This window comes from Macrotis lagotis, chromosome 1 (assembly GCF_037893015.1).
Source record: "Macrotis lagotis isolate mMagLag1 chromosome 1, bilby.v1.9.chrom.fasta, whole genome shotgun sequence".
Classification (NCBI taxonomy): Eukaryota; Metazoa; Chordata; class Mammalia; order Peramelemorphia; family Peramelidae; genus Macrotis; species Macrotis lagotis.
In genome coordinates this window covers 600050425-600075860 of record NC_133658.1, presented here as the reverse complement: position 1 = coordinate 600075860, position 25436 = coordinate 600050425, and the positions used below count along the sequence as shown (strand labels likewise).

Here is a 25436-nt window from a genome sequence, read left to right as displayed (position 1 = left end):
TGCCTTTGACAATAATTGAATAGTTCAGAAGATGAGTGAGTTTGGGATATGATGAGAATTATTTCAAATCTCTAAGACATTTTTCATATAATTACTTCTATCTCCATGACATTTTTTCATAGTTATTTCTAACTATGACATTTTTCCATACATTTCCCCTTCTTCACTCACATAGCCAACTCCCCAACTTAGGAACCCATCATCCCTCACTCAACATATTCTAATAGTTCTAATTATTCTCTTAGTTTCAAGTCTTTCTCCCCTTCAATCCATCTGACCTCCTGGAGGTCAGTAACTTTGAAAATACATGTTTGACTATGTTACATCCCCTACTTAATAACTTTAGTAGTGATTATTTCTAGAATGAAAAATAAACACTGGCATTCACAGGTCTTCAAAACCTGACCCTTTCCTACCTCACAAATCTGCTTACATATTACTCCTTTTCAAGAACTCTAAAGTCCAAACATACACCGACAACATCATAATCTTCAATCTACTGATCTTTAAGTTTTTCTTCTAGGCTATAATCCAAACACTAGTCATCTTGTCTTGTCCCCTTTGTTAGCCTGCTGAACCATGTCCTGCAAAGCCTTATCTAGATCACTATTAACACCTGATGCATTTGCTTTGATGAATGTGCTATAGAATTTATCCCTTACCAAGTGAGTTCACTACGAATGTCACATAACCTCAACTAGGTTCTCATTGCTGTAAGCCAATCCTTTTATATCTCCCTAAATAATTCAATATCCTTCTCACATTAGCTCTTCTTTGTTATACCTCTTTTAAACTTCCTGTGGGACCCTTTCCCACCTTCTCTCTACTGAGAACCTTGCCTCAAATTTTGCTAAAAAAGACCATCTGCTAAGAGATCCCTCTTCTCCCTTTCTTTTCATCTCAAATCACCTGGTTGCCTTTTGCCACAATATCTTCTTTTGTCTCATCTCAAATGAAGGCCCTTTTTCTTGCCAAAGCAAACTCCTTTATATGCACAAGTGATCCTATTCCATCTCCACTCTCTTCCATCCAAATTAGACTAGACCCTCTATCATCTCCACTTTCTCACTTATCTTCCATCTCTTCCAACTGATTCCCTATAGTCTACAAATATGCTCATATTTCCCCATCCTCAAAAAATCCTCTCTCATCCATCTGCCCATTACAATCATCATTCCTGCCTTTTTGGCTAACCTCCTCTTAAAATCTTATTAAGTTTAATTTTTAAAAATTTGAGAGTTTGGGGCGGCTAGGTGGCCCAGTGGATAGAGTACAGGCCCTGGAGTCAGGAGTATCTGAGTCCAAATCTGGCTTCAGACACTTAATAATTACCTAGCTGTGTGGCCTTGGGCAAGCCATTTAACCCTGTTTGCCTTGCAAAAACCTAAAAGAATAAAAAATAAAAAAAATTTGAAATTTCAAAATTCTTTCCCTCCCTTTCTCCCACTCATTGAGAAGGTAAAAAAAAAAAAAAAATCCTATAATAAGTGTCATGGTCATGAAAAGCAAATTCTCCTATTAGTCACATTTTAAAAAATTAAAGTAAATATATTTCAATTAGCTCTATCACTTCTGTATCTGGAGGTGAACAGAATATTTCTTTTTTTTAAATTAAAGATTTTATTTATTTTGAGTTTTACAACCCCCCCCCCCATCTTACTTCCCTCCCCCCTGAACAGAATATTTCAGCATGAGTCCTTTGAAATTGTGGTGGGTCACTGTGTTGTTCAAAGTTCCTAAGTCTTTCAGAGTTGATTTTTTTACAACATTGCTATAACTCTTCTCCTGATTCTGCTCATTTCACTTTGTATCTGTTTATAATAACTCTTACCAGGTTTTTCTGAAACCTTCTCTTTCATCATTTCTTAGAGTAAACCAGAATTTTATCACATCCATAGAGCAAAACTTGTACAGTAATTCCCCAAATGATGGTCATCCTTTAAGTTTCTAATTCTTTACTACCACAAAATGAGTAGCTATATGTAATTTTGAACATTTGGATTATTTTCTTTTTTTCCTTTGAACTCTTAGATAGTATTTTTGGGTCAAAGAATGTACAGCTTAATAGCTTTTGGAGTAGTTTCAAAATGGTCAGACCATTTCATATAACTACTAATAGTACATTTAAGTGCCTATTTTCTCATAGTCTTTTCTGACTTTTTGGTTAACTCTGCCAGTCTCACAGCTGTGCAGTAGTACCTGTGCAGTGCTGTTTTGATATGTAGCTCTTTAATTATGATTTTAATGCAATTTCAATATACTTAAAACTTTGATTTTATTCCCCTGAAAACTATTTATTCATAAAATCATTTGACCATTTGACAAATGACTCTATCTTTAGAAATTTGATTCAGTTCGCTATGCAGCTTAGAAATGAGACCTTTATCAGAAAAATTTGTTGCAAATATTTTCCTCTTTCCTAATTTTCTACTAATTTTAGTTGCACTGATTTTGTGTGAAACTTTTAAATTTTATGTAATTAAAACTGTTCATTTTACCTCCAGTGAACCTTTCAATTTTTTCTTTGATCATGAACTTTTTATCACACCTACTGTAATGTCTTCTATGCTCTTATTTCCTTATGATGTTACTCTTTACATCTAAATCATATGCCTATTTGGAGCTTATCTTGGAATGCAGAGTGAGATGCTGTACTTAGTTTTTCTGCCAGATTGTATTCAGTTTTCCCATTTTAACCAACACTGAATTTCTGCCCCAATATTTGAGATCTTTGGGTTTATCAAACCCTAGATCATGATGCTCACTTGCTTCTGTATTTATGTACTCATTCTATTCCTCTGACCAATTTATTTCATGCCCAGTACAAAACTTATGACAATTATAGTTATGTAGTATAGTTTAAGATCCTCAATTTCTTCTCAACTCTACAATTTGGCTTCTGACCTCATCATTCAATGGAAAAATTTTCTCTAACGTTAACAATAGAATCTTAATTGCCAAATAGATGTTTCTCAATTCTCAACCTTGACCTCTCTGCAGCCTTTGACACTGTTAACCACTTTTTTCTCTTTGATACTCTCATCCTATGAGATTTTTGGAACACTGTAGTCAGAGTCAAGAGTCAATAAAAATTATCAAGTACTTACTATGTTCTAGGCACCGTTAAGTGCTAGGAATACAAAGAAAGACATAAAACAATTCCTCCTCTCAACTATAATTCACCAACTGAGAAGACATCACATAAAAAGCTGAAAAGGAGGGGAGAAGGTTACCAGCATCCAAGAAATGATGAAATCCTGTAGCCAAAGTAGAAAATTATCTCTGAAGGTATGAGTTTCATCTTATGAACTGATGAGTTTCTGGAGAAGATGAAATCTAGCAAAGTAGTTGAGTGGAAAATGATGAGGAAAATGCCCTGGTTGCCCTCTTGTAATGGTGGAGAATGTGGAGGGAACTCTTCTATATCCAAACTCTTTACAAATTTATTTAAATATAGTGTATAAATGTTTAAAAATGAAAATGCTTTAATACTAACCTTTAATATCTCTATGTACAATCATATTACTGTGTAAGTAGTGAACTCCCTCCAGAATTTGCCGGGTATATTTCCTGGTCACGTTCTCAGTAAGAGCTCCATAAGCTTTTAACTGGTCCTTAATTGAACCCTATATTGGGGGGGGGGGGAATGACAGATTATTAAGAAGTACTCAGTAGAGTAGAAGGATATAAAAGAAACCTGTGTAAATCATCCAGCATTTCTATATATTACCTTATAAGAGATAAGAGATAGCCCACTTAAAATAACCATAAACAAATAAAATCCCTGAGGAATATACATAACAAACCATGAATTACAGGAATATATTATAAAACCTTTTATATAGTCAGATGTAAATAACCGGAGAAAGATTAATTGTTCATAGGTAAGCAGAGCCACTATTTGACAATTTTTATCTAATCTATTTAATTCAATGCCATCCCATTTAAATTTCCAAAATTATTTTACTGAGCTAGAAAAAATAATAATAAAATTTATTTGAAAGAAACAGAAAGTCAAAAATTTCAAAGGAATTAATGGGAAAGAAAGTAAAGAAAGGAAATTTAGCAGTAACAGACCTAAAAATATATTTAAAGGTAGTAATTATCAAAACTATCTTGTACCAAATAGAAAGGTAAATCAGTGGAAGAGAGTGAAACATACAATAGACAGTAGCAAACAATTATAGTGATCTTGTGTTTGACAAATGTAAAAATTTAAGCTTTTGGGATAAGCATTCATTATTACAGGGAAAGTTAGAGAACAATATGGAAGAAACTGGGCATTGGCCATTATCTTAAATCATTAAGATACATATATATGTATATGACTAGAAAATAGAGATACCATTAGAAAATTAGAAGATCATGGAAAATATTATGTATCAGACTAATGGATAAGAGAACAATTTATGAATAAACGAGAGATAGAAGAGCACCGTGAGGTATAAACTGGATAATTCCAATGACATTAAATTAAAGAATAAAACCAAGTAGCTGAGATTAAAAAGAAAACAAAAATTTTGAGAAAAAGTTATAGTTTCCCAATATCTCATATCTAAAATATATAAACAACTTTGTCAAATTTATAAGAATACATGTCATTCCTCAACTGATAAATGATCAAAGGGTATGAAGGAGGCAGTTTTTCTAATCAAGAAATCAAAACTGTATGTAGTTATATGAAAAAAATACTCTAAATCACTATTAGAGAAATGCAAATTTGAACAATTTTGAAATATCATCTTATACCTATCAGATCAGCAGAAATGAAGAGTGACAAATGTTGGAGGGAATATGGTAAAAATGAGATACTAATTCATTGCTGTGGTGCAACTGTGAACTGATTTAACTGTTTTGGAGGGTAATCTGGAATTTTGCTCAGAGAGTTATAAAATTCTGTATTCCTCTTGGCCTATTAAAATAGCACTATCGGATCTGTTTCTCAGAGTGATTAAGGAAAAGGGAAATAACTTATGTATTCTAAATTGTTTACAGCAGCTCACTTTGTGATGGCAAAGAACTGGAAATTGAGGGTATGTTCAACAATTGAGGAATGGCTGACCAAATTGTGGTATATATTATGATGAAATATTACTGAGCTATAGGAAATATTGAGCTGGTTGATTAAAAAACAATCAAGAAAAAAATTGCATGAAAGTGAGAGTGAAGCAGTGTGAAGTGAAAAGAGCAGAATTAAGAGAGTGTTGTACACAGTTACAGCAACACTGTTCTAAGAACAATTTTAAACTACTAAGTCATTTTGAGGATTAGAAATACTCAAATCAATTATAAAGAAACTATGAAGGTAGATGTTATCCACATCCCAAAAGAGAACTGATAAATATGTGGATATATGTTAGGGTTTAACACACACACAGACACACACACAGACACAGACACACACACAGACACAGACACACACACACACACACACACAAAAACACACACGTCTACCTGGTAGCCTTCCCTAGAGTGAAGTGCAGAGGGAGGGAGAAAAATAAAATAAAAAACACACAACAAAGAACAAAATAAAACTTAAAAGGAAACTGAAAAGCTTTGAAAATTATGTATTTATCGCAGTTATTTTTTAAAAAATAGTGAAAGGAAAATTCATGTTTATACTCTTTTTATGCTGTGTTGTATAAATGGAATTTATTTTGGTCATTCTGTATTTAAATTCAAAATGAATAAAAATTAAAAAAGAAAAAAGTATAGGATTGTTCTGAAATCAAGAAATAAAACTCTTTAATGATATTCTTTTTTTTTTAAGGTTTTTGCAAGGCAATGGGGTTAAGTGGCTTGCCCAAGGCCACACAGCTAGGTAATTATTAAGTGTCTGAGACTGGATTTGAACCCATGTACTCCTGACTCCAGGGCCAGTGCTTTATCCACTGCGCCACCTAGCCACTCCAATGATATTCTTTTAAAAATAGTCTTCTTCATAAGTAGGAATCTCAAGCCAGGGAGGGCAAGAATGAATTCAAGGGGCGAATCTACGTACACTGCAATTTAGCCTAATAAGTTCATTTTTAAACTTCTTGATTATAACTGTTGAACAGTAATAGTTGGGCAAAAACAAAGGAAAAATACAATTTGTTTTAACCACTGCCTTCACTTCTATCTTCATATTACCCCCTGCCATCTCCTTTTCCTTATACTCTACTCCTATCTTTCTTTCTTAGCCCTTTCACTGCTATGGTTTCTCTACTACCCCTGAATTGTATTCTCCTTGCGATTCTTGTCTTTCTCTTCTTTACAGTTTATTCCATAATCTCACAGGCAATTTCACCTAACCTAAGTCTGTTTCTAACTCTATAATGAATGGGATAATACTTGTATTGCTTACCATTACTGGGTCTATACTCTGAAGAGATGATGAAAAAGGGTAAAAACATTACTTGTACAAAAATATTTATAGCAGCCCTGTTTATGGTGGCAAAGAATTGGAAATCAAGTAAATGTCCTTCAATTGGGGAATGGCTTAGCAAACTGTGGTATATGTATGGCATGGAACATTATTGTTCTATTAGAAACCAGCAGGGATGGGATTTCAGGGAAGCCTGGAGGGATTTGCATGAACTGATGCTGAGTGAGATGAGCAGAACCAGAAAAACACTGTAGACCCTAACAGCAACATGGGAGTGATGTTCAACCTTGAAGGACACACTCATTCCATCAGTGCAACAATTGGGAACAATTTTGGGCTATCTTCAAAGGAGAGTGCCATCTGTATCCAGGTAAGGAGCTGTGGAGTTTGAACAAAGTGCAAGAACTATTCCCTTTAATTTAGAAAAAAACAGATATCTTACTGTCTGATCTTGTTACCTCTTAGACTTCTCTTCTCTTCTTTAAGGATATGATTTCTCTCTCATCACACCCAATTTGGATCAAGGTACAACATGGAAACAAAGTAAAGACTGACAGAGTGCTTTCCGTGGGTGGGTGGGTGGGTGGAGGGAAACAAGATTGGGGGGAAAATTGTAAAACTCAAATAATATCTTTAACAAAAATAAATTTTAAAAAATAGTTGTATTTCTGTCCTCATGATTAAAACATATTTTTGAAAAACTTTCTTTAGTTTTTTGTTTTGCTCTGGGTTTTCTTTCATTATATTATGAAATATGGAAATATGTTTAGCATGACTAAACATGTATCACCTACATCGAAGTGCTTGATTTCTTAAGAAGAGTGAAGGGAGGGAGAGAATTTGAAACTCAGAATTTTATTGTTTTTTAATATAACCAAAATTTTGGAGGATGCAACCAAAGCATTATCTAGGGGAAAATTAGCATCTCTAAATATTTACTGCATCAGTAAAATAGAGCAAGAGCAGCTCAATTAATTAGGAGTGTAACTAAAAAAACTAGAAAAATAACATTTTAAAACCCCCAGTTAAACATCCAAATTAGAAATAATGAAAGTCAAAGGAGAGGTGAATAAAATTGAAAGAAAAGCAATGAATTAATAAATAAAACTAGGCATTGATTTTATGAAAAAAAACCCCAATACAATAGATAAACCACTGGTTAATTTGATTTGAAAATGTTTTAAAAGAGGAAAAATCACACTACCAGAATGAAAATAAAAGGGAGAATTCAGTAAAGATGAAATAAAACTTTTAGCTATTAGGAGCTATTTTGCCCAATTATAAATATGCCAGTAAATCTGACAATCTCAGTGAAATGGGTGAATAAAAGAAACCAAATTGCTCAGATTATCAGAAGAGGAAAGAGAATATTTAAATAACAAACACCATCTTAGAAAAAAAAAGTTGAAATAGCTAGGAATGAACTCTCTTAAGAAAAATTCACCAGGATCAAATGGATGATTCACAAATGAATTCTTCCAGACATTTAAAGAACAATTAATTATGATATCAATTCTATTTGATTTTTTAATTTAAATTTTTATTTGTTTTTCCAACTATATGCTATGTTTTAACCAATTTTTTTACAAGGTTTTGAGTTTTGTAATTTTTCTCTCCTCCTCCTTCCCCCCCCAACAGAAAGCAATCTGTTATAGGTTCTATATTTATAACCATGTTATATAACCATTATAATAGATCCATATTGAATATGTTATGAGAGAAGAATCAGATCCAAATGGAAGGGAAAAAAACATTAGAGAGAAAAAATAACATAATACATAAGACAATTTTTAAAAATTGAAGATAATAAGCTTTGGTCTTCATTTAAACTCCACAGTTCCTTCTCTGCATATGGATGGTATTTTCCATCATGAGACTTTTAAAAATTATCTTTGATTATAGTACTACTGAAATAAACAAGTCCATCATGATTGATCATTGTTCCATGTTATTGTTAGTATTTATAATGTTCTTCTGGTTCTGTCCAGTTCAGTCAGCATCAATTCATACACGTCATTCCAGGATTTTCTGAAATCCTGTCAGTCTAAAGGAACAATAGTTTTCTTATGGAACATTATTGTTCCTTCACCTATATAGACCACAATTTGTTTAGCTATTCCCCAATTGATGGGTATTCCCTCAATTTCCAATTCTTCGCCACTACAAAAAGAGTTGCTATGAGTATTTTTGTACATGTGGAATTTTTAACTTTTAATGATGTCAATTTTAACTAGAGATTTATCTTTTAACTTAATGTGAATTATTCCCACCTAGAAGTTAATTAACAACTAAGAAAATACTTATAATAGTGTCATTAGGGAAAAAATACAAATCTTTATTCATAATAATATAAGGTCCAGCATGTTTTTGGTCATTGCTGTTTGTGTAAGTTATTTAAATATTACCATTCTAACTGCAGCAGTCATCCAGGAGAACTGAAAATAAAACTACTAAATTATTGACTCTATATAGATTCAGCCAATTTGATCCTCTACTATGAAGTCAAATAGTAATCCTTTGTATTCAAAAGTAGCAAGATTATATAAATCAAGTCCTTTCCTATGAGAAAAGCTATTTATGAAATGACAGTTTTTCAACACAAGAAAAACAGTATTAAAATGGTATAAACTATAAAAAAAAGCAAAGTCCAAAAACAAAATTTCAATCATTTAACTTCTTGCCTTTCAAAATCTTTTTTAAAAATAATTTTAATCACAAATAAAAACACTTCAACGTTTGTTTTTTAAATTTTTCAAACCTGAACCAGTCACCCCGGAGAGCAATTTAGAACAATGTCCAAAGGGCAATCAACCTAGGCATTCCCTTTGATCTAGGATTACCACTACCAGATCTGTTTCCTTAAAGAGATCACAAAAAAAGGAGAAAAGGACCTATGGAAACCCATCAGTTGGAGAATGGCTGAAAAAGGTGTGGTATATGAATGTAATCGAATACATAGTATTAATAACATTGAGTAATGATCAACTGTGGACATGCCTCTTTTCAGCAATACAATGATCTAAGGCAATTCCAAAGGAATCATGATAGAAAATGCAATCCACACTCAGAGAAAGAATTGATTTTCCCCTAGATAATGATTTGGTTGCAACCCCAAAATTATGGTTATGTTTTGTCTCACTGTTGTCATTCTCTTTAATGAAATTATTCATTAATTCTAAAATTTGCTCCTTTATTCATTCTTTTAAAATTATTTACATTATTTAGCTTCCAATTAAAATAATTTACATTAATTTATTTAAAAGCAAGAGACATGTACTCTTTTATTTCTCCTTTAGAAAAGTGTTGCTCTTAGGTTAGCTATTTGTTCACATGTCCAAAATATTAAAAATAATAGAAAAAGGAGCTGGGAATGTTTGGAGTTGATTTTAAGAAATGCCACAAGATCATTAAATAAAGTATGTTCTGTAACAAATGTTCGCAATAAACTTGTGGTCATAAATTTCATTATTTCAAATTAGAATACTGTATATTATTTAGTTTCCAATTAAATTTTTTTAAGATCTGCAACATGTGATATACTCTTTATGTAAATGCTCATGGTAACTGCAATGTACACTAAGGCACATTTTTAAATATAAAAATGGGTAGGACTCTAATCAATTTCTCCATGACAGACATTGAAACCTGAATTCAGGGTTTTTAGGCATAACTGTAGCTCTATATATTTTAGGTTCTATAGGGCTGATTTTTTTTTTATTTTAAAGTTTTCCTGCCAAGTAGTACAGCAAATACAATACAGGTTAAGTCTAGTAACCAGTGTATGGTGGAGAAAATGAAGACAGCTATCTAGAACCACAATGACATTGGGAAGGCAGTGATGAGATTTTTATTTTATTTATGAAAGAAACATAAGATCTTTTACTTTTTTCAAATTTATTTGTGCATACTAAGTAATTTTAATTTAATTTTAAATCTAGGTTTCCATATTCCTTTTAAAATTAATTTTTCTTGCATTATGAACTGAAAAAGATGAATTTACTATTTCTGCTTTTCAGCATTTAGTTGTGAGGATTTTTATGCTCTTAATACACAGTCAATTTTTGTGTAGATGCTAAGAAAAAAGTATAATCCTCTTTATTTTCATTTAAGTTTTTCCAGAGGTCAAGCTTATAACTAACTTAAGTTCTAGGAGAAGAAAGTTGAAATCCCTTACACTAGTATAGTTTTACTATTTTCTTTTGTAATATATTTAACTTTTCCTTTAAGTGTAAATATTCTTCAAGCCTTTCATTGTCATTAGACTATCTATTAACAAAAATATTATTTTGGGTCTAAAATTTTTGTATGCTCTTTCTTTAAAGACATACCTTGAATAAAAAAATACTTTATTAAAAAATTTACTAACTTACCCCTGGCATATATTCCATAAATATGGAAAGTGTTCTTTCCTGGGGATCCCGTAAACAGCCATAATACTGAACAATTCGCTCATGCAGCAGATTTTTCAATAACTGAATTTCACACTCAAGTGCATTTACTTCCTGAAGCAGAATTTATAGTAAAGTTTATAAAATACCTAGAAGAATTATCTGAGTGATATAACAAATCTAAATTATGAAAATGATACAGTTTGCTTTAAAAATATTCACCGGGAAATAACAAATTACGAAATACTCATAAATAGTAGGCATTTGATAGCAGGAAGTTTACCCATGATTAGTGGTTAAAACTACACTGAATCAGATTTTTCACTTGTTTCAACTGATACTATGAAAAGAATAATTTACAATTTAAAATTTTTAGAATGATCATCATATACTATTTATTTAAACTAAAATCTTTCAAAGGAGAATGGAAATAATTTATAAGAGAAAGAAGAAAATGCCACCTCTTGTTACATTTAAATCACTAAAATGGGTCAATGTTATTAAAATTTATATGATTGTTCTTACCTTGCTAGTCTCTGGACTATCAGGGTCAAACTGAACTTGTTTAACAGCCAGCTCTCTTCCTGTATCAACATCATAACATAAATATACTCTGCCAAAGGCTCCCTGACCAAGCAATTTGCCGAGTCTCCAGTTAGTTGGTGCTCTTGGTGCTGAAAAATACATCTTTTACTTAGTAGGGTATAGATAACAAAGTAAATAAACAATCAAATGAGGAAGGGCATTAAAGTTAAGCTACTCAAGAAAAGCTTTAAAGGACATATCTTGGTTACCACCTTTCAGAGATTTTATAGAGAATTCTAAAAGCAAGAGACATGTATTCTTTTATTTCTCCTTTAGAAAGGTGTTGCTCTTAGGTTAGCTATTTATTCATATGTTCAAAATATAAAAAAAGTAATAGAAAAAGGAGACGGGAATGTTAGAGTTGATTTTAAGAAATGCCACTATATCATTAAATAAAGTATGTTCTGTAACAAATGTTCTCAATAAACTTGTGGTCATAAAATTCAAAGGCAACCAAAAATCAGTTTAATTTTTAAAGTGCTAATACTCTAATATTTAAGAACCACACTTCAATAAATGACAAAATAGTAAACTGGAAGCTAAGAGGCAAAGAATTTCATGTTTTCTACTGTCACTCCATTCCTGTGCTGGACTTGGAAGGAGGACTTCAGTTTAAAACTTTGCCTCAGACACTTACTTGTTATGTGGACCTGGAAAAGTCACTGAATCTCTCCCAGAGAGAGGAGACTGAATGACCTCTGAGGTCCCATCTAGTTGTGAATCTATGACCCTAAGATTCTAGTCTAAATACATTTTAGAGAATTTTTTTCTAAATAACTGCAATAAAATAAACTATATGGTCTGAACTACTTACTGATAGTATCACCATTTTGAAATGGTGACTTCCATAATCCATTCATGATACAGTCAAACACCAGACTGTTCTCATTATAAGATAAATTCGGAAGGAATATTATCACAACTCAGGAGGTTAGAAATGGAGAACCAAATTGGTTAAGGCTTCACTAGATATTTGAAGCTTGGAAAAACCTACATGCAAGTACAACAATAAACCTTAATGAGGGAGAGAGGTTGAGAAATGGATAGAGCATTTAGCCTAGAAGAAGAAAATTCTTCCTCCCAAAGTTAGCCTGCAGCTGAGTTGAAATTATATTTAAAGATTAAAAAATGAATTTCTACACAAACAAAATTAATGTACTTAGAATAAGAAGGGAAGTGGACAAATGGAGAAATAAAAAATCTCTGCATCAAATTTTCCTGAAATGGTGGTGATACTAAGACAGTTAAAAGCCAAAAAGTCATGACTCAATAGATAAAATATAAAAGGATAAGAACAATTTTCTTTCTTTTTTCTTTGCAAGGCAAACGGGGTTAAATGGCTTGCCCAAGGCCACACAGCTAGGTAATTAGTAAGTGTCTGAGACCGGATTTGAACCCAGGTACTCCTGATTCCAGGGCTGGTGCTTTAATCCACTGCACCATCTAGCCGCCCCAAGAACAATTTTCAAAAGAAAAAGTGCAATGGGGTTAAGTGGATTGCCCAAGGCCACATAGCTAGGTAATTATTAAGTGTCTGAGGCTGGATTTGAACTCAGGTACTCCTGACTCCAGGGCCAGTGCTCTATCCACTGCGCCACCATCTAGCCACCCCAAAAGTGCAGACTATTAATATCCAAGTAAAAGAATGATGCAAATCACTAATAAAAGAAATGCAAATAATAACAACTATAAGGCTTTACACTCTACAAACTTGCAAAGGTAACAAATGATAAGAATAGTCAATACTGAAGAAAGACAGACACTCAGTGAATTGTTGGTGAAGCTCTGATTCAGTTCAACCATTTTGGAAAGAATTTAGAATTATCTAACTAAAGTGACTAAAATATCCATATAACTTTTTGATCAGAGATTTCATTACTAGGTATACCTCAAGGAGGCTATTTATATATCAAAATATTTTAACAGCATTTTTTGTGATAGAAACAAATGAAATGTTATTAGGGAATGGCTAAACAGTAATACAAGAATGTAATGGAATATTACTTCACTGTAAGAAATAAAGCATGTGGTGAATATGGAGATGCATAGAGATCTAATGAACTGATGTAGAACAAAGACAAAAACAATACACAGAATGTAAATAAAGAATCATAAAAGGTTAAAAAGTGAATGTTGCAAAATTATGAAGATGCACTGTTCATAAGAATAGACAGATATTTTCTTGCCACTCCCACCCTTTTGTACAGGTGGGATATCCATTAAGTATTTTTATATCTTCAGACTTTTTTGTTGTTGCATTTATCAGTTATGCTGATTTTTCCTCTCATTTCTTTTAAAAAAATAATATTTATTATATGGAATGGCTCTGAGAGAGGAGACAAAGAACAAAGGGAGAAATTATGGTGAAAATTGTATAAAACTATATGAAATTGGGGGCGGCTAGGTGGCGCAGTGGATAAAGAGCCAGCCCTGGAGTCAGGAATACCTAGGTTCAAATCCGGTCTCAGACACTTAATAATTACCTAGCTGTGCGGCCTTGGGCAAGCCACTTAACCCCATTTGCCTTGCAAAAACCTAAAAAAAAACCAAAACCCAACAAACTATATGAAATCAATAAAAATGAATTTAAAAACAATTATATGGTGACCAAGAAAGAAAGAAAAGGCTACATATTTATAAATGATCAATGACTGAAAGCTCAGTAAATTTTGCAACTATTTTTATACAATTGCCAGTGGTAATTTTCACACTAAAATAAAAGAGCAGCATAATAGAATCTCCCAAAGTAGCAAGGAGTGACACCATGTTGAAACTGACATCTTCCACTATCCTGACAGCCTATCCCTTGGATTTAGGTTAGGAACAAACAGCTTGGACAGAAGTAGTTTCATGACAGTTACTGTACTGATAAGGCATTTAGAGTTTAAAATTTTGAAGTTTCTACTAAAAATGTATGTGTACCAATGACTACTACTTACAGCGGCTGGGTGGGCTTATGTCCATTACAGTCAGAGTGGGATTCTCTATATCACTTCCCCTTCTCATTCGACTGTCCTCATACTCTGGAGTAAAGATGCTACTTCCACTACTGGTACTTAATGAACGATCTGTAGGACTGAAACTAACTGGAGAACGGAAGCTATTCCCCTGAGTCCTTCTGGCTCTTGGAAAAGTCTTGCGACCTAAAAATAATTTTAAAAATTACATTATAATTTATTAATAATGCTAGAATTTTAAGTAATCTAAACTTTATAGTCCAGAGTATACAAATTTTTTCTGTGTCCAAACCAGGTAACATTAACAGCCATATAATTACATTCTTTTATATTTGTTGTAGTACTTTTCTACAAAGAATTCATTCAAAGTTGTATATTTGAGATATAGAATATTATAAAACAAAAATAAGGAAACTAATTTAAAAAATAGGTGGAAGCAGAATAGAAGAGAAGTGAACAGGCAACAGAAACCAAAGATCACTATGAAATATTATGAAGATATTGCTATGTAGATTTCATTAGTCAATTTCATAAACTTTTTGAAACAAACTGCCTAGGGACCAATGTCAAATGATGAAAATATTTTTATGAAAAATAATAAGCTAGAAAATTATTAGGAAAACATTTTATCTGAATAATTATTAGCAACAAATCTGCAAAAAAATCTCGATTTTAAAAACGAAAGAAAAGCTTACTCAAATCTTTCTTAAAAAGTTTTCATTTTGAAAAAAAAGTTATTTCTAGCAGCATTAAAAATAGAATATTACCATCATTATAATCTGGATGATGATAGGATACATGGTATCTTCTTGGATAAGTTCCTCCTTTTCCAAATTTCTCAAAGATAGGGTTATCATAATCTGAGAGAAAAAGGAAAACACTGGTAGCCTTAAAAAAAACAACAACCCAACTGAAACCCCCCCACCTAACAGAGTATGTTATTTCTAAGTTACAAAATAATACAACTTTCAACATTGAAAACAATCTCAACAATCATACAACTTTCAATCAATTTAAGCTTAGAAATTTTCTAATTAGTCATACACACACACACACACACACACACACACACACACACATATCACAATCCAGATATTAAAAAATTAGTCCAAAACATTCATCAGGAAGTCTTCCCCCCTATAGATAGGAGTATCTAAGCATTCTAATTTCTCTGAATATCTTTCAATAGTCCTTTCTCCCATTAAGTCTGAATAAATAAATCTCTTAGATAGTCAAGACTTAAGATAGATTGTGTCCCACTAAAATTTTTTTTTGCAAATTATAAAGTAAAATCACTTTTAATATCTGGAATCTATATTATCCAACCTGTAAATTCCTGATGATTATCTGGATAGCTCTGAGCTCTTGGCATTCGAGTTTTGGGATAGTTGTCACTATAAATGTAAAATGTAATATGCAAAAAAAATTAACAGAAAAATTCATAATGACAAACAGATTTTAATGAACATTATTAAAAATATTAAAATTATTGGAATTTTCCTTGAATTTCCATTCATAAACTTTTTGAATTTAATACAACACATTGTGGCGTGAAGAAGTAGATTTCTAAAAGCAAGTAAGTTTAGAAGCAAAGGTTATGTCTATCAAAACTATTATAGTGAAAAAATCAATTAATCCAGCTATTTAGCGTCACATAAGGGTTGAAAAAACTCGACAGATTTGTTTTCCATTTATCAAACCACCATAGATTCCAAGTACTTGGGTACCTAAAATTAAGTCTAATCTGATACTACAGTTATGACATATCTTAACACATTATTTTCACAAATTTTCAGCTATAGATTTCCCCAGATAATTTCTCTTCATTCTTGTTAGCTGTAGTACAATGTATATTATAGGAATTACTTCTGTGAAACCAAGAGAGGGAGCACTTGTAGCAAAGACTACTTGTAGCAGCAACTGGTTTCTCCCGTCTAAAAAAAAAAATCAGCCATTTTATAAAGATATATCCTATGGAAGACATTTTAAAAAAACTTTAAAACATCCAAGTCCACATCAAATAACCTTTAAGCAAGGCTACAAATGATTTCTAATATGCTGGCCAAATGTGCAGTTCAAGGCAATTCAACTCAAAACATTTAATAAATATCCATGTATGAGGCACTATTCTAGGAGCTGCAAGACTAAAAAAGGAAAAAAAATATAGTCCTTGCCCTCGAGGTATTTGTTTCTATTCTTTTAGGAAGATCCACAATTAATTGATGAGGGAATTAGTTGGTGATTTTATATTAAAGTTGTCTCAAAGATGAGAGCCTTGTGCTGCTTTCTCTTTTTTTTAAGTTTGTCTCTTTTTTATTTAAAGGGCAAATCTCTGGTTTCTTGTCAAATCCTTAACCTGCAAAGCAGACAATTACAATCTTCTCTCCTCAAAAGAGCAGAGAGATTCCTCCTTCTTTTCCTCAGCTTTCCAGAGTAACAGATAATGACTTTGTTCTTGATTTTTTTAATGATTATATTTTAGATCTTAATTTTTAAAAATTCTTTTGAGATAGAAAACAGGAAGTACAAATGAAAGGCCGAGAGTCTACACTCAGAACAAGAAAGGAAAGACTGGAAAAAAGATATAAAAGAGAAACAGTCCAACTGCTGCTCTAATATAAATAGTACATTACAAGATTTAAAGAAAAGCCTTTGGTGAATTTAATGTCCTCTACAGAAGACTCATGTGAGGGCAGTGACAAGAATGACAAAGCTAAGAAAGTATGGATGGTTACAATCTGAATCTATGAAGTTTACACATGGATGAGATCCTTCCACTGAAATACTATATATTTGTAACTGTCACATCATCCATGCTTGGTTGTAAATATTATCATTAGGGTAGACAGCATGGTTTAAAGATGTTTGTATCTCACTTCAATCCCTTGGTGTCTGTCTCTATTCCCTGTATTGAATTTCTCAAATACAATGATCATTTTCTACTGAAAATTACTCAATTTTATAATATTATAATATAATTTCCAAATAAAAATTACTCAAGGTTCTGATTGTCAACCTCTTCTCTTCTTCCTCTGTATTTGATAACTTAATTTCACTCATTGCCTAGGTTTCAAATATTATGAGAGAAAGACAAAAATTATATATTACTACTCTCAATGGGGTTAGATTCTGCTAAAATAATGTATCATATACTCAGACTAACACACACATGAGTAAATAATTGATTAATAGTTTGAAGAGAAAGGAGAAAAACAGTACTAACAACTGGTAAAAGGAAGAAGTATTTAGATAGGTTTAATGGAGTAGTTGGTACTTGAACTGAGTTTTAGAAGATGATAATGATGATGATGATGATGATGTTTGTCCTTCATTCTTGAAGTAGACCATGACATCAGGGAGACGATGCCATGACAAGCATTTGTATTGGATTTGAGTGAGGGAGTGCTATGCTGAATCACCAGCCTCACTTTCTCCTCCACAGTCAACTGGTCCAATAGCCCGATATGTATCAGATTGATGGTTATGGACTCAAGGTAATTAGGGTTAAGTAGACTTGCCCAAGATCACTTGGTCATACGGGTCACATAACTAATAAATACCTAAAGTTGGATCGAACTCAAGAAGATGCGTCTTTCTGAGTTCAAATTGGGTACTCTATCCACTGTACCACCTAGCGGCCACTTTATACCACCCAGCTGTCACTTTGAAAGTAATAATACTTAATATTTATATAGTTTATTATATATATCAGGCTCTGTACTTTACAATATTTCATTTAATCCTCACAATGACCTTGGGAAGTAGGTGCCATCATTAAACCCATTTTTACAAATGAAAAAACACAGACAATTTCCATGACTTGCTCAAAATCACAGCTATTAAGTATCTGAGGTTGGATTTGAATTCACTTCTTCATCACTCTGTCCACTATACTACTTAGCTGCTTTGAAGATCTGTGCTTAGAGACACCTAATGGGAGGTAGAATGTTAAATTTTAATAACAGCACTACTAATATTAATTTAATAATAATTATAATAGTTAACTTTTTAAAGTGTCTATACTGTGCTATTATTTAATTTGATCCTTACAATTACACTGGAAGATAGAGCTATTATTATTATTATCCCCATTTTACAGATCAGGAAACAGGAAAACAGAGGTGAAATAACCTGCCCAAAGACATACAGCCAGCAAGTGTTTAAGGGCAGATCTGAACTCAGGTTTTCCTGATGCCAATCCTGGCACTCAAGCCACTGTGCCACTTCAGTGTCAGGATTATTAGGATTCTAGACCTGGAAGGGGCCTCAAGGAGTCTTTTTTTTTATATACATGAGAAAACTGAAAGGTTAAATAAATTATTTACTCAAGGTCTCAAAACTAGTAAGCAGCAGAGATAACTGCATATCTAGGCCTGTCCTCAGACTCAAGGCACCCACCCAGGAGGTTCAGTGGATAGAGTCAGGATTTGTCTTTATTTGGTGAATTAATAATTTAAAATTATTCAATCCTTTGAAAAACTTTTCTGTGTCTCACAAAATAATTAACTAAGACTGTTAAAGACTTTGCTGCTACCTAAAGCCCCTTACTTTTATAAAAACACGATAAGGGCAGCTAGGTGGTGCAGTGGATAGAGCACTGGCCCTGGAGTCAGGAGGACCTGAGTTCAAATCCAGCCTCAGACAATAATTACCTAGCTGTGTGATCTTGGGCAAGTCACTGAACCCCACTGCCTTGGCAAAAACATTAAAAAATAACAACACACAATAAATACTTCCTTGAATTCAGTGCCAGCAAAAATTTTCTCTAGATTAACTTTTGAGTTTTCCTCTTTGCCTTAGAAAACTCCAGAAAACTAAGAGCTAAATTCAGTGCTAGATATTAGAATAATCTATACACCCTTCTTAAATGGCAACACTAACACTATTTCTCTGATTAACTGGTTTCTGTTCCTACTGTTGTTCCATCTTAATGATTTAATTTATATGCAACTTCAAATAAATTTTGGAAATAGTAAAAATCCTATGTTTTTGAAAAATCATGTAAAAAACTTAAGCTAAAAAATAAATCTGTTCCAGTTCTCAGTTTAAGTTGTTTAAAATATATTATATGGGCAAATAAGGGGTACCTATGTATTCAAAGAACTTCAGTGTTCAAAGGAATACTTGATTATTTGATGATATGGAAGTCCAAATATGAAGTCTTAAGTACTTGCTAAAGTTTAGCATAAGAGTATAATAATCTTATTTACCTTCACTGACAACCATTATATCTCTGAAAAGATAAGCACCAGGGCCTTACCCATCCAGAGGGCTATCCAGTGATGGACAGCTTCCTGAGCCAGAATTTTCAGGACTGCTCAATGAGAGTGGATCCAACATCTAGAAATGGAATTTCATGATAACATTAAAGGAGAAGTTTTTGATTAAGTTTAAAATTAGTTTCTCCAGGTGAATATCACTACAAGCTTCCAAAAAAGAGTATTCTACTTTAATATTTCAAACTTTAAAATATTAAAAATATTAATAAAAGCTTAAAGCCCTCAAATTCCTGTCACAGAGTTACAGTAGAAAACTATAATTACTTTTATTAACCTTTTCTTTTTTTTCTCTTTGAAACACATAAAAACAATTGATAAATTCTGAAATAGCTCATATATAATTTTTTTATGAAAAACTAAAATAAATCAGATTTTTCTTTATGAAAATACCTCCAAAATTCTAGGCCCAACTTAGTGAAAAACAGGAGTTTCAAAAAAAATCTTTGCTATTCAACCTACTAGAGAAGGAAGTTATTACTGATTATACAGTAGGGGTCAAAATAAGATACACATCAGGTAACAGGTAAACCTTTGTTAATAAAAGTTCAGTGATCTTGACCCTAACTCCAAATTATAAGATTAGTTTACTTACTTGGTCCATGCTTTCTGGAATAAACTCTCCTTCACTGTTGATACTAGTAAATGAACCATTTCTAGCAACCTGATGTAGTTCATCTGGAATATAGCCAGGGGGAGGTGAGCTTCTATCTCTAGTAGTAGGGCCTTTAAATGGTAAAAAAAAGTTATTAAAATGCTGAACATATAAATAAATAAATTTATTTATATTTTCTATCTGAACAAATTTTTGAACCATAGCTTGAATACTTTAATTTAAACCACACAGATCCTTTCAATTTAATCAACTGCAATATATTAACTGTCTCCAACACTTGGTTCCTATAGAGTAGGGGAGCTGAACTTCATGGAGAATATCTATGAACTTGTTTTTTAAAACAAAAAATTTCTAACTGCATTTTTATAATTGTTTTCCTTTGCAATCCTTTATTTTCTGTTATATATTTAAATATATTAGCCTGAGGTGTCCATAAACATCACCATGCCATAGGGATCTATTACATGGAAAATCTCTTAAACAGCATTGATTTAAGGGGTGTCAGTAGTGGGGGGTGGGAGTGGAAAGAGAAGGATAACATTAAGAAATGTAGATGGTATAATAAATAAATGATAGAAATTTTTTTTAAATTCCTGAAGAGCATATCTCTGTTACAATTATTTCGCAAAACAAATAAAACAAAAAAAACCCCCGATCTTCTGATATGTAATATTCCTTCTTGAGAAACCCAGCTATGAGGCAGGATGAATAGCCAGAATCAGCCTTTATCCTAGACATATTTTCCATTATAAATGAATAAAATGGCATCTTGATTTATAAATCAGTCTATTCTGAGTTTGCTTTCTATGAATCAATTTACCAAATCTTTACCACATTTTTTCCCCAAAATTCACAATGCTGAGAACTGAAAGATACAATTACTTTTGGAGATTTCTCTGAAAATAGACTGAAATGAATTGAACATATAAAGCATTATTGAAGGCACTGAGAAAAGAAAGGCAAAACAGTTACCTAAAAGAGTGCTGAGAAATATAGCATGAAAATTGAGATGGGAGACAACACAACTGACTGTGGACATTAGGGAAGGTCTCACGGAAGAAATATGGGGGATTAACTTTGAATTCAGAAGAATTCTAAGAAGGAGCAATGAGGAGAAAGTGTATTTCAGCAATAGAAATTACATATAAATGCAGAAACGCAAGAAGTTAGAGGATTAAACTCTGGGAATGTGTGTAGTCTAGTCTAGTTTGTCTGAAACAGAGTTTGTGAAGGGGAGCAGTATGAGGTTGGAAAGGTAGGTGAGATAGTTTTTATTTTAAGTTTATAATTTTGTTATTGTTCAGGCATGTCTGACTCTTTGTGAGCCCATTTTTTAACTAGCAAGGTTTTATTTTCTCCCATGATCATGCATTGTCCATGTTTAAAATTGTATGTTACTCAGCACCTGAAATCCAACACCTCTCACTCAGGATGTGGTAGTATGGATCAGCATTAGTTGACAGCGTTAGGACTGTACAAGTACTTAAGTGACAGCTTAAGGAATATATATTTTATCCTACAGACAATGATGAAGAAGGAATGTATTTGAGGGATGGGAGATAGTCCCTGAAAAATCATGATGTTAGGAAATGGAGTGTCTTGTATAAGAGAACAGGAAGAAGCTCAATTTGGCTGAACCACAGAGCACAGGAAGAGGAAAAATGTATACTGAACTAAGAAATATTGGTTGAAGTCAAGTTGTAAAGGAGAGGGTAAGAGCATGATACAGATGATGAACCCTGAAGAAGTTCCAGGAGAGAGAAATTTCATAAAAAACTGAAGAGAAGAAAGAGCAGTTAATAATGTTAAATGCTGTAGAGAAGTCAGGAAGATGAAGTCTGAGAAAATGTCATCAGCTTTGTCAATGAAGAGATTATTGATTAACTGGAGAAAGTTATATTAGTTTTGAGATAAAGGCACTGCTCATATTGCAAAGATTTGTAGATGTAGATTATTTTTTCCAAGAGTTTGGCTACCAGGACAATAATCTGTGGGAATAGCAAAAGTATTTTTCTAAAAGATGGAAGAGACTTGAACATATCTGAAGGCAATAGGGAAAGAAATTGGTAAATAGGGAAAGGTTGAAGATTAGAGAGAGAGAGAGAGAAATACAATACATTCTCAGTGTGAAAAGTTAGAGACACAAACATATATGGCAGCTAGGTGGGATAGTTCCAGCCCTGGAATCAGAAGGAGGTCAAAATCCATTCTCAGACACTCACTACCTGTGTGACCTGGGACAAGTCACTTAACCCTGTTTGCTTTTGTTTGCTCATCTGTAAAATGAGCTGGAGAAGGAAATAACAAATCACTCCATGTCTTTGGCAAGAAACCCCCAAATGGGGACATCAAGTATCAGACACAATTAATCGACAAAATAGTGTATGTGTGTGTGTGTGTGTGTGTGTACTTTGTAACATGTACCAGACTATGCTAAGCACTTTAAAATTACTATTCCCTTTGATTGTCACAACAACCCTGGGAAGTAGGTGCTATTATTATCATTCCCAGTTTACAAATGAGGAAACTGAGGCACATAGGAATTAAGGGTTACACAGCTAGTAAGTATCTAAAGCCAGATCTGAACTGACCTGACTCCAGGACCAGCACTCTATCTACTAGGTCACATAGGTATTTTGGGAGAACATTCTTTCCCCAGTTTTTTTTTTTAGAAGTATGCCAATTACTTTTTTTAGGTTTGTTTTTTTTTTTGGCAATGCAATGGGGTTAAGTGGCTTGCCCAAGGTCACACAGCTAGGTAATTATCAAGTGTCTGAAGCCAGATTTGAGCTCAGGTACTCCTGACTCCAGGGCCAGTGCTCTATCCACTGTACCACCTAGCCACTCCCATTACTTCTTGAATCATACCGGCATACCCTCTACATGAGAAAAGTTTTTCTTAAAAAAAAAAAAGATTAAATAGACACCAGACTATGAATGATCAAGGTCATATCAAAGGTATTCAATACCTAGGACTTTCTTTTAAGAGAAAACCAATTGTCTTATATGTATATAGTTTTAACTTTGTCTCATACTGGTATTGAAATCCAAAGGAGGGAATTCATTGTCCTGGAAGATAAAGATTAAACCTATATTTAACTATATTAAACAATTTAAAAGATCAAATTAAGCATATTTCACCTATTGCTTGGGGTTAAGAAATTGTTGAAATTGACACAAATATATTTTTGAAACAAAGAACTCTGAAAATCATTAGTTATGTATAAAATATATAAATTTCTCTCTCTCTCTCTCTCTCTCTCTCTCTCTCTCTCTCTCTCTCTCTCTCTCTCTCACACACACACACACACACACACACACAGTCACTTGATCCTCATAACAATTCCTTGAGATGAGCAGAATATATGAGAAAACTAAGGTATGCACAGATTAAGAGAATCCTCTTAATTTTCATGATCATGGATGGAATCTATGTCTCCTTTGTTTGGTGGAAACCTGTTATTTTATCTGTATATGGAACTCCCAATGAGGAAATTCCCTCTACCATGCAGATCTGCAACTGAGTTGTCTTGGACACTGGAAGGTTAAGTGACTTGCCCAGAGAAACAAGACCAACAGAGGCAGAACTTAAGCCCTGGTCCTCTGACTATCTACTATATCATACTATGTCTTATGCTTCTAATAATTCAATACTAGATTAAGATATATTTGCATAAAAGTCACCACCAATGATTAATTTTCTGTTCCTTTTGCATTTTATATTCTTAACCCTTTCTAAACAAAAAATGTTAACTGATGTGCCCACAAACACTACTTTGAATTAATCAAGCAGCAGCAACAACAAGGTCTGTATATGTTTGGTGCTATGGAATCCAAATGCAAGTCAAAGAATTGCCCCTCAATTATAAAGCAATAGCTACTCTAATAGCCCACAGCACAATTTACTCTTTTTTTTACAGTTAATAAAACCTTATTCACAATTTCCTTGTTATTCTTTAGTGATTACTTCTTGCCAGAATTCTCATTTTAAACCTATCCACTGTGCTTAATCCCTTGGGAATGCATTTTTTTCCCTCCCATCTATTTTCTTTTTCCAAGTCTTATCAATATGATTTTTTTTTTAACATTATCTTTAGGAGCTTTGTAATCTAAACCTATCCATAATTTTACCTTTCTTTCTCCTTTAAACCCTTTCTCAAGATCAACTAATCTAAGTCAGGAGTTGAGACAACTTTTTTACTTTGTATAACAGTTCATGTTCATATGTTGATGACCCATAGATCTTATTATTATTTATTAAAGTATTTCTGAGATAATATCTCAACTCTATATTAAATCACAACCCAAAACCAATGAGATAAAAATAAATGTAGTAAACCGGAAGAGATAAATTAGGTAGTTTAAAAAACACAGGATTATGTTCATCTGTTAATTTTAATATGTTAAAGTTATTGATTTTTTTGTAGAAATAAGACCTCTTCATGCTCTTATTAACTTTGAGATTTTATCAAATATGAAGAAATTAGGTTGGAAAAATAAAACATTAACACCAGTAATTACTAATCTTATAATACTTAAAATATACTTTACACCTGACTTTAAAACTGATCTTAGACACTTACTAGCTGGGTGACCATGGGCAAGTCACTTAACCCTGTTTGCTTCAGTTTCCTTGGTTGGAAAATGAACTGGAGAAGGAAATGGCACACAACTCCAACAGCTTTGTCAAAATAATCCAAATGGGGTCATGAAGAGGACATGACTGAATAACAACAAAAACTTTACCTTTATTTTTCTGAACATATCCCTCCCCCTCCCTGCCCCGGATATGAAACCTTATTACCAAGAATAAAAACGAAGAAAGAAAAAAAGACATTCCAAAAAACTAACCAATACTGCAACAGAGTCTGACAATTTATGCAATATCTCAGTAAGATGGGAGATAACATTTACCCATCTCTTCTTTAGGTCAAAGCTGGTTGGTCATTATAATTACACAGGATTCAGGTTTTTTGCTATTGTGTGAAATACATTCCTAAACAACTGTTTTATTAAGAAAGGTGACAGAAACAATAAGCAAATTCTTATTTAGCAAAGATGGTTTTGGAGGGCACATACCTCAAAGTCTAGAAAAAAAATCAGGAGAAACTATCTCTATTTCTGAATTCAGTAAAATGGAAGTTCTTACCTATTATAGGAAGTCGTTTTTTAATCTCTGTTACTCTAAATACTGTATTATCCAAATCTTCCACTGATGGCAAAGGCTCCAAGTTGGCAGCCTAATAA

The 25436-nt window shown here is 32.8% G+C and overlaps 1 protein-coding gene across 1 annotated transcript in view; it reads right to left on the bottom strand.

The window, feature by feature from the left end:
- MAP3K2 (mitogen-activated protein kinase kinase kinase 2) overlaps positions 1-25436 on the bottom strand; it is a 109741-nt gene that overhangs the window by 16222 nt on the left and 68083 nt on the right. Inside the window, exons 7-15 of the mRNA XM_074214935.1 lie at positions 25339-25429; positions 20169-20299; positions 19558-19637; positions 15624-15691; positions 15065-15157; positions 14280-14483; positions 11281-11429; positions 10738-10869; positions 3497-3626 (exon numbers count right to left, since the gene is read on the bottom strand). Coding sequence (XP_074071036.1) covers positions 3497-3626; positions 10738-10869; positions 11281-11429; positions 14280-14483; positions 15065-15157; positions 15624-15691; positions 19558-19637; positions 20169-20299; positions 25339-25429 — 1078 coding nt within the window. The remainder of the gene's footprint in view (positions 1-3496; positions 3627-10737; positions 10870-11280; positions 11430-14279; positions 14484-15064; positions 15158-15623; positions 15692-19557; positions 19638-20168; positions 20300-25338; positions 25430-25436) is intronic.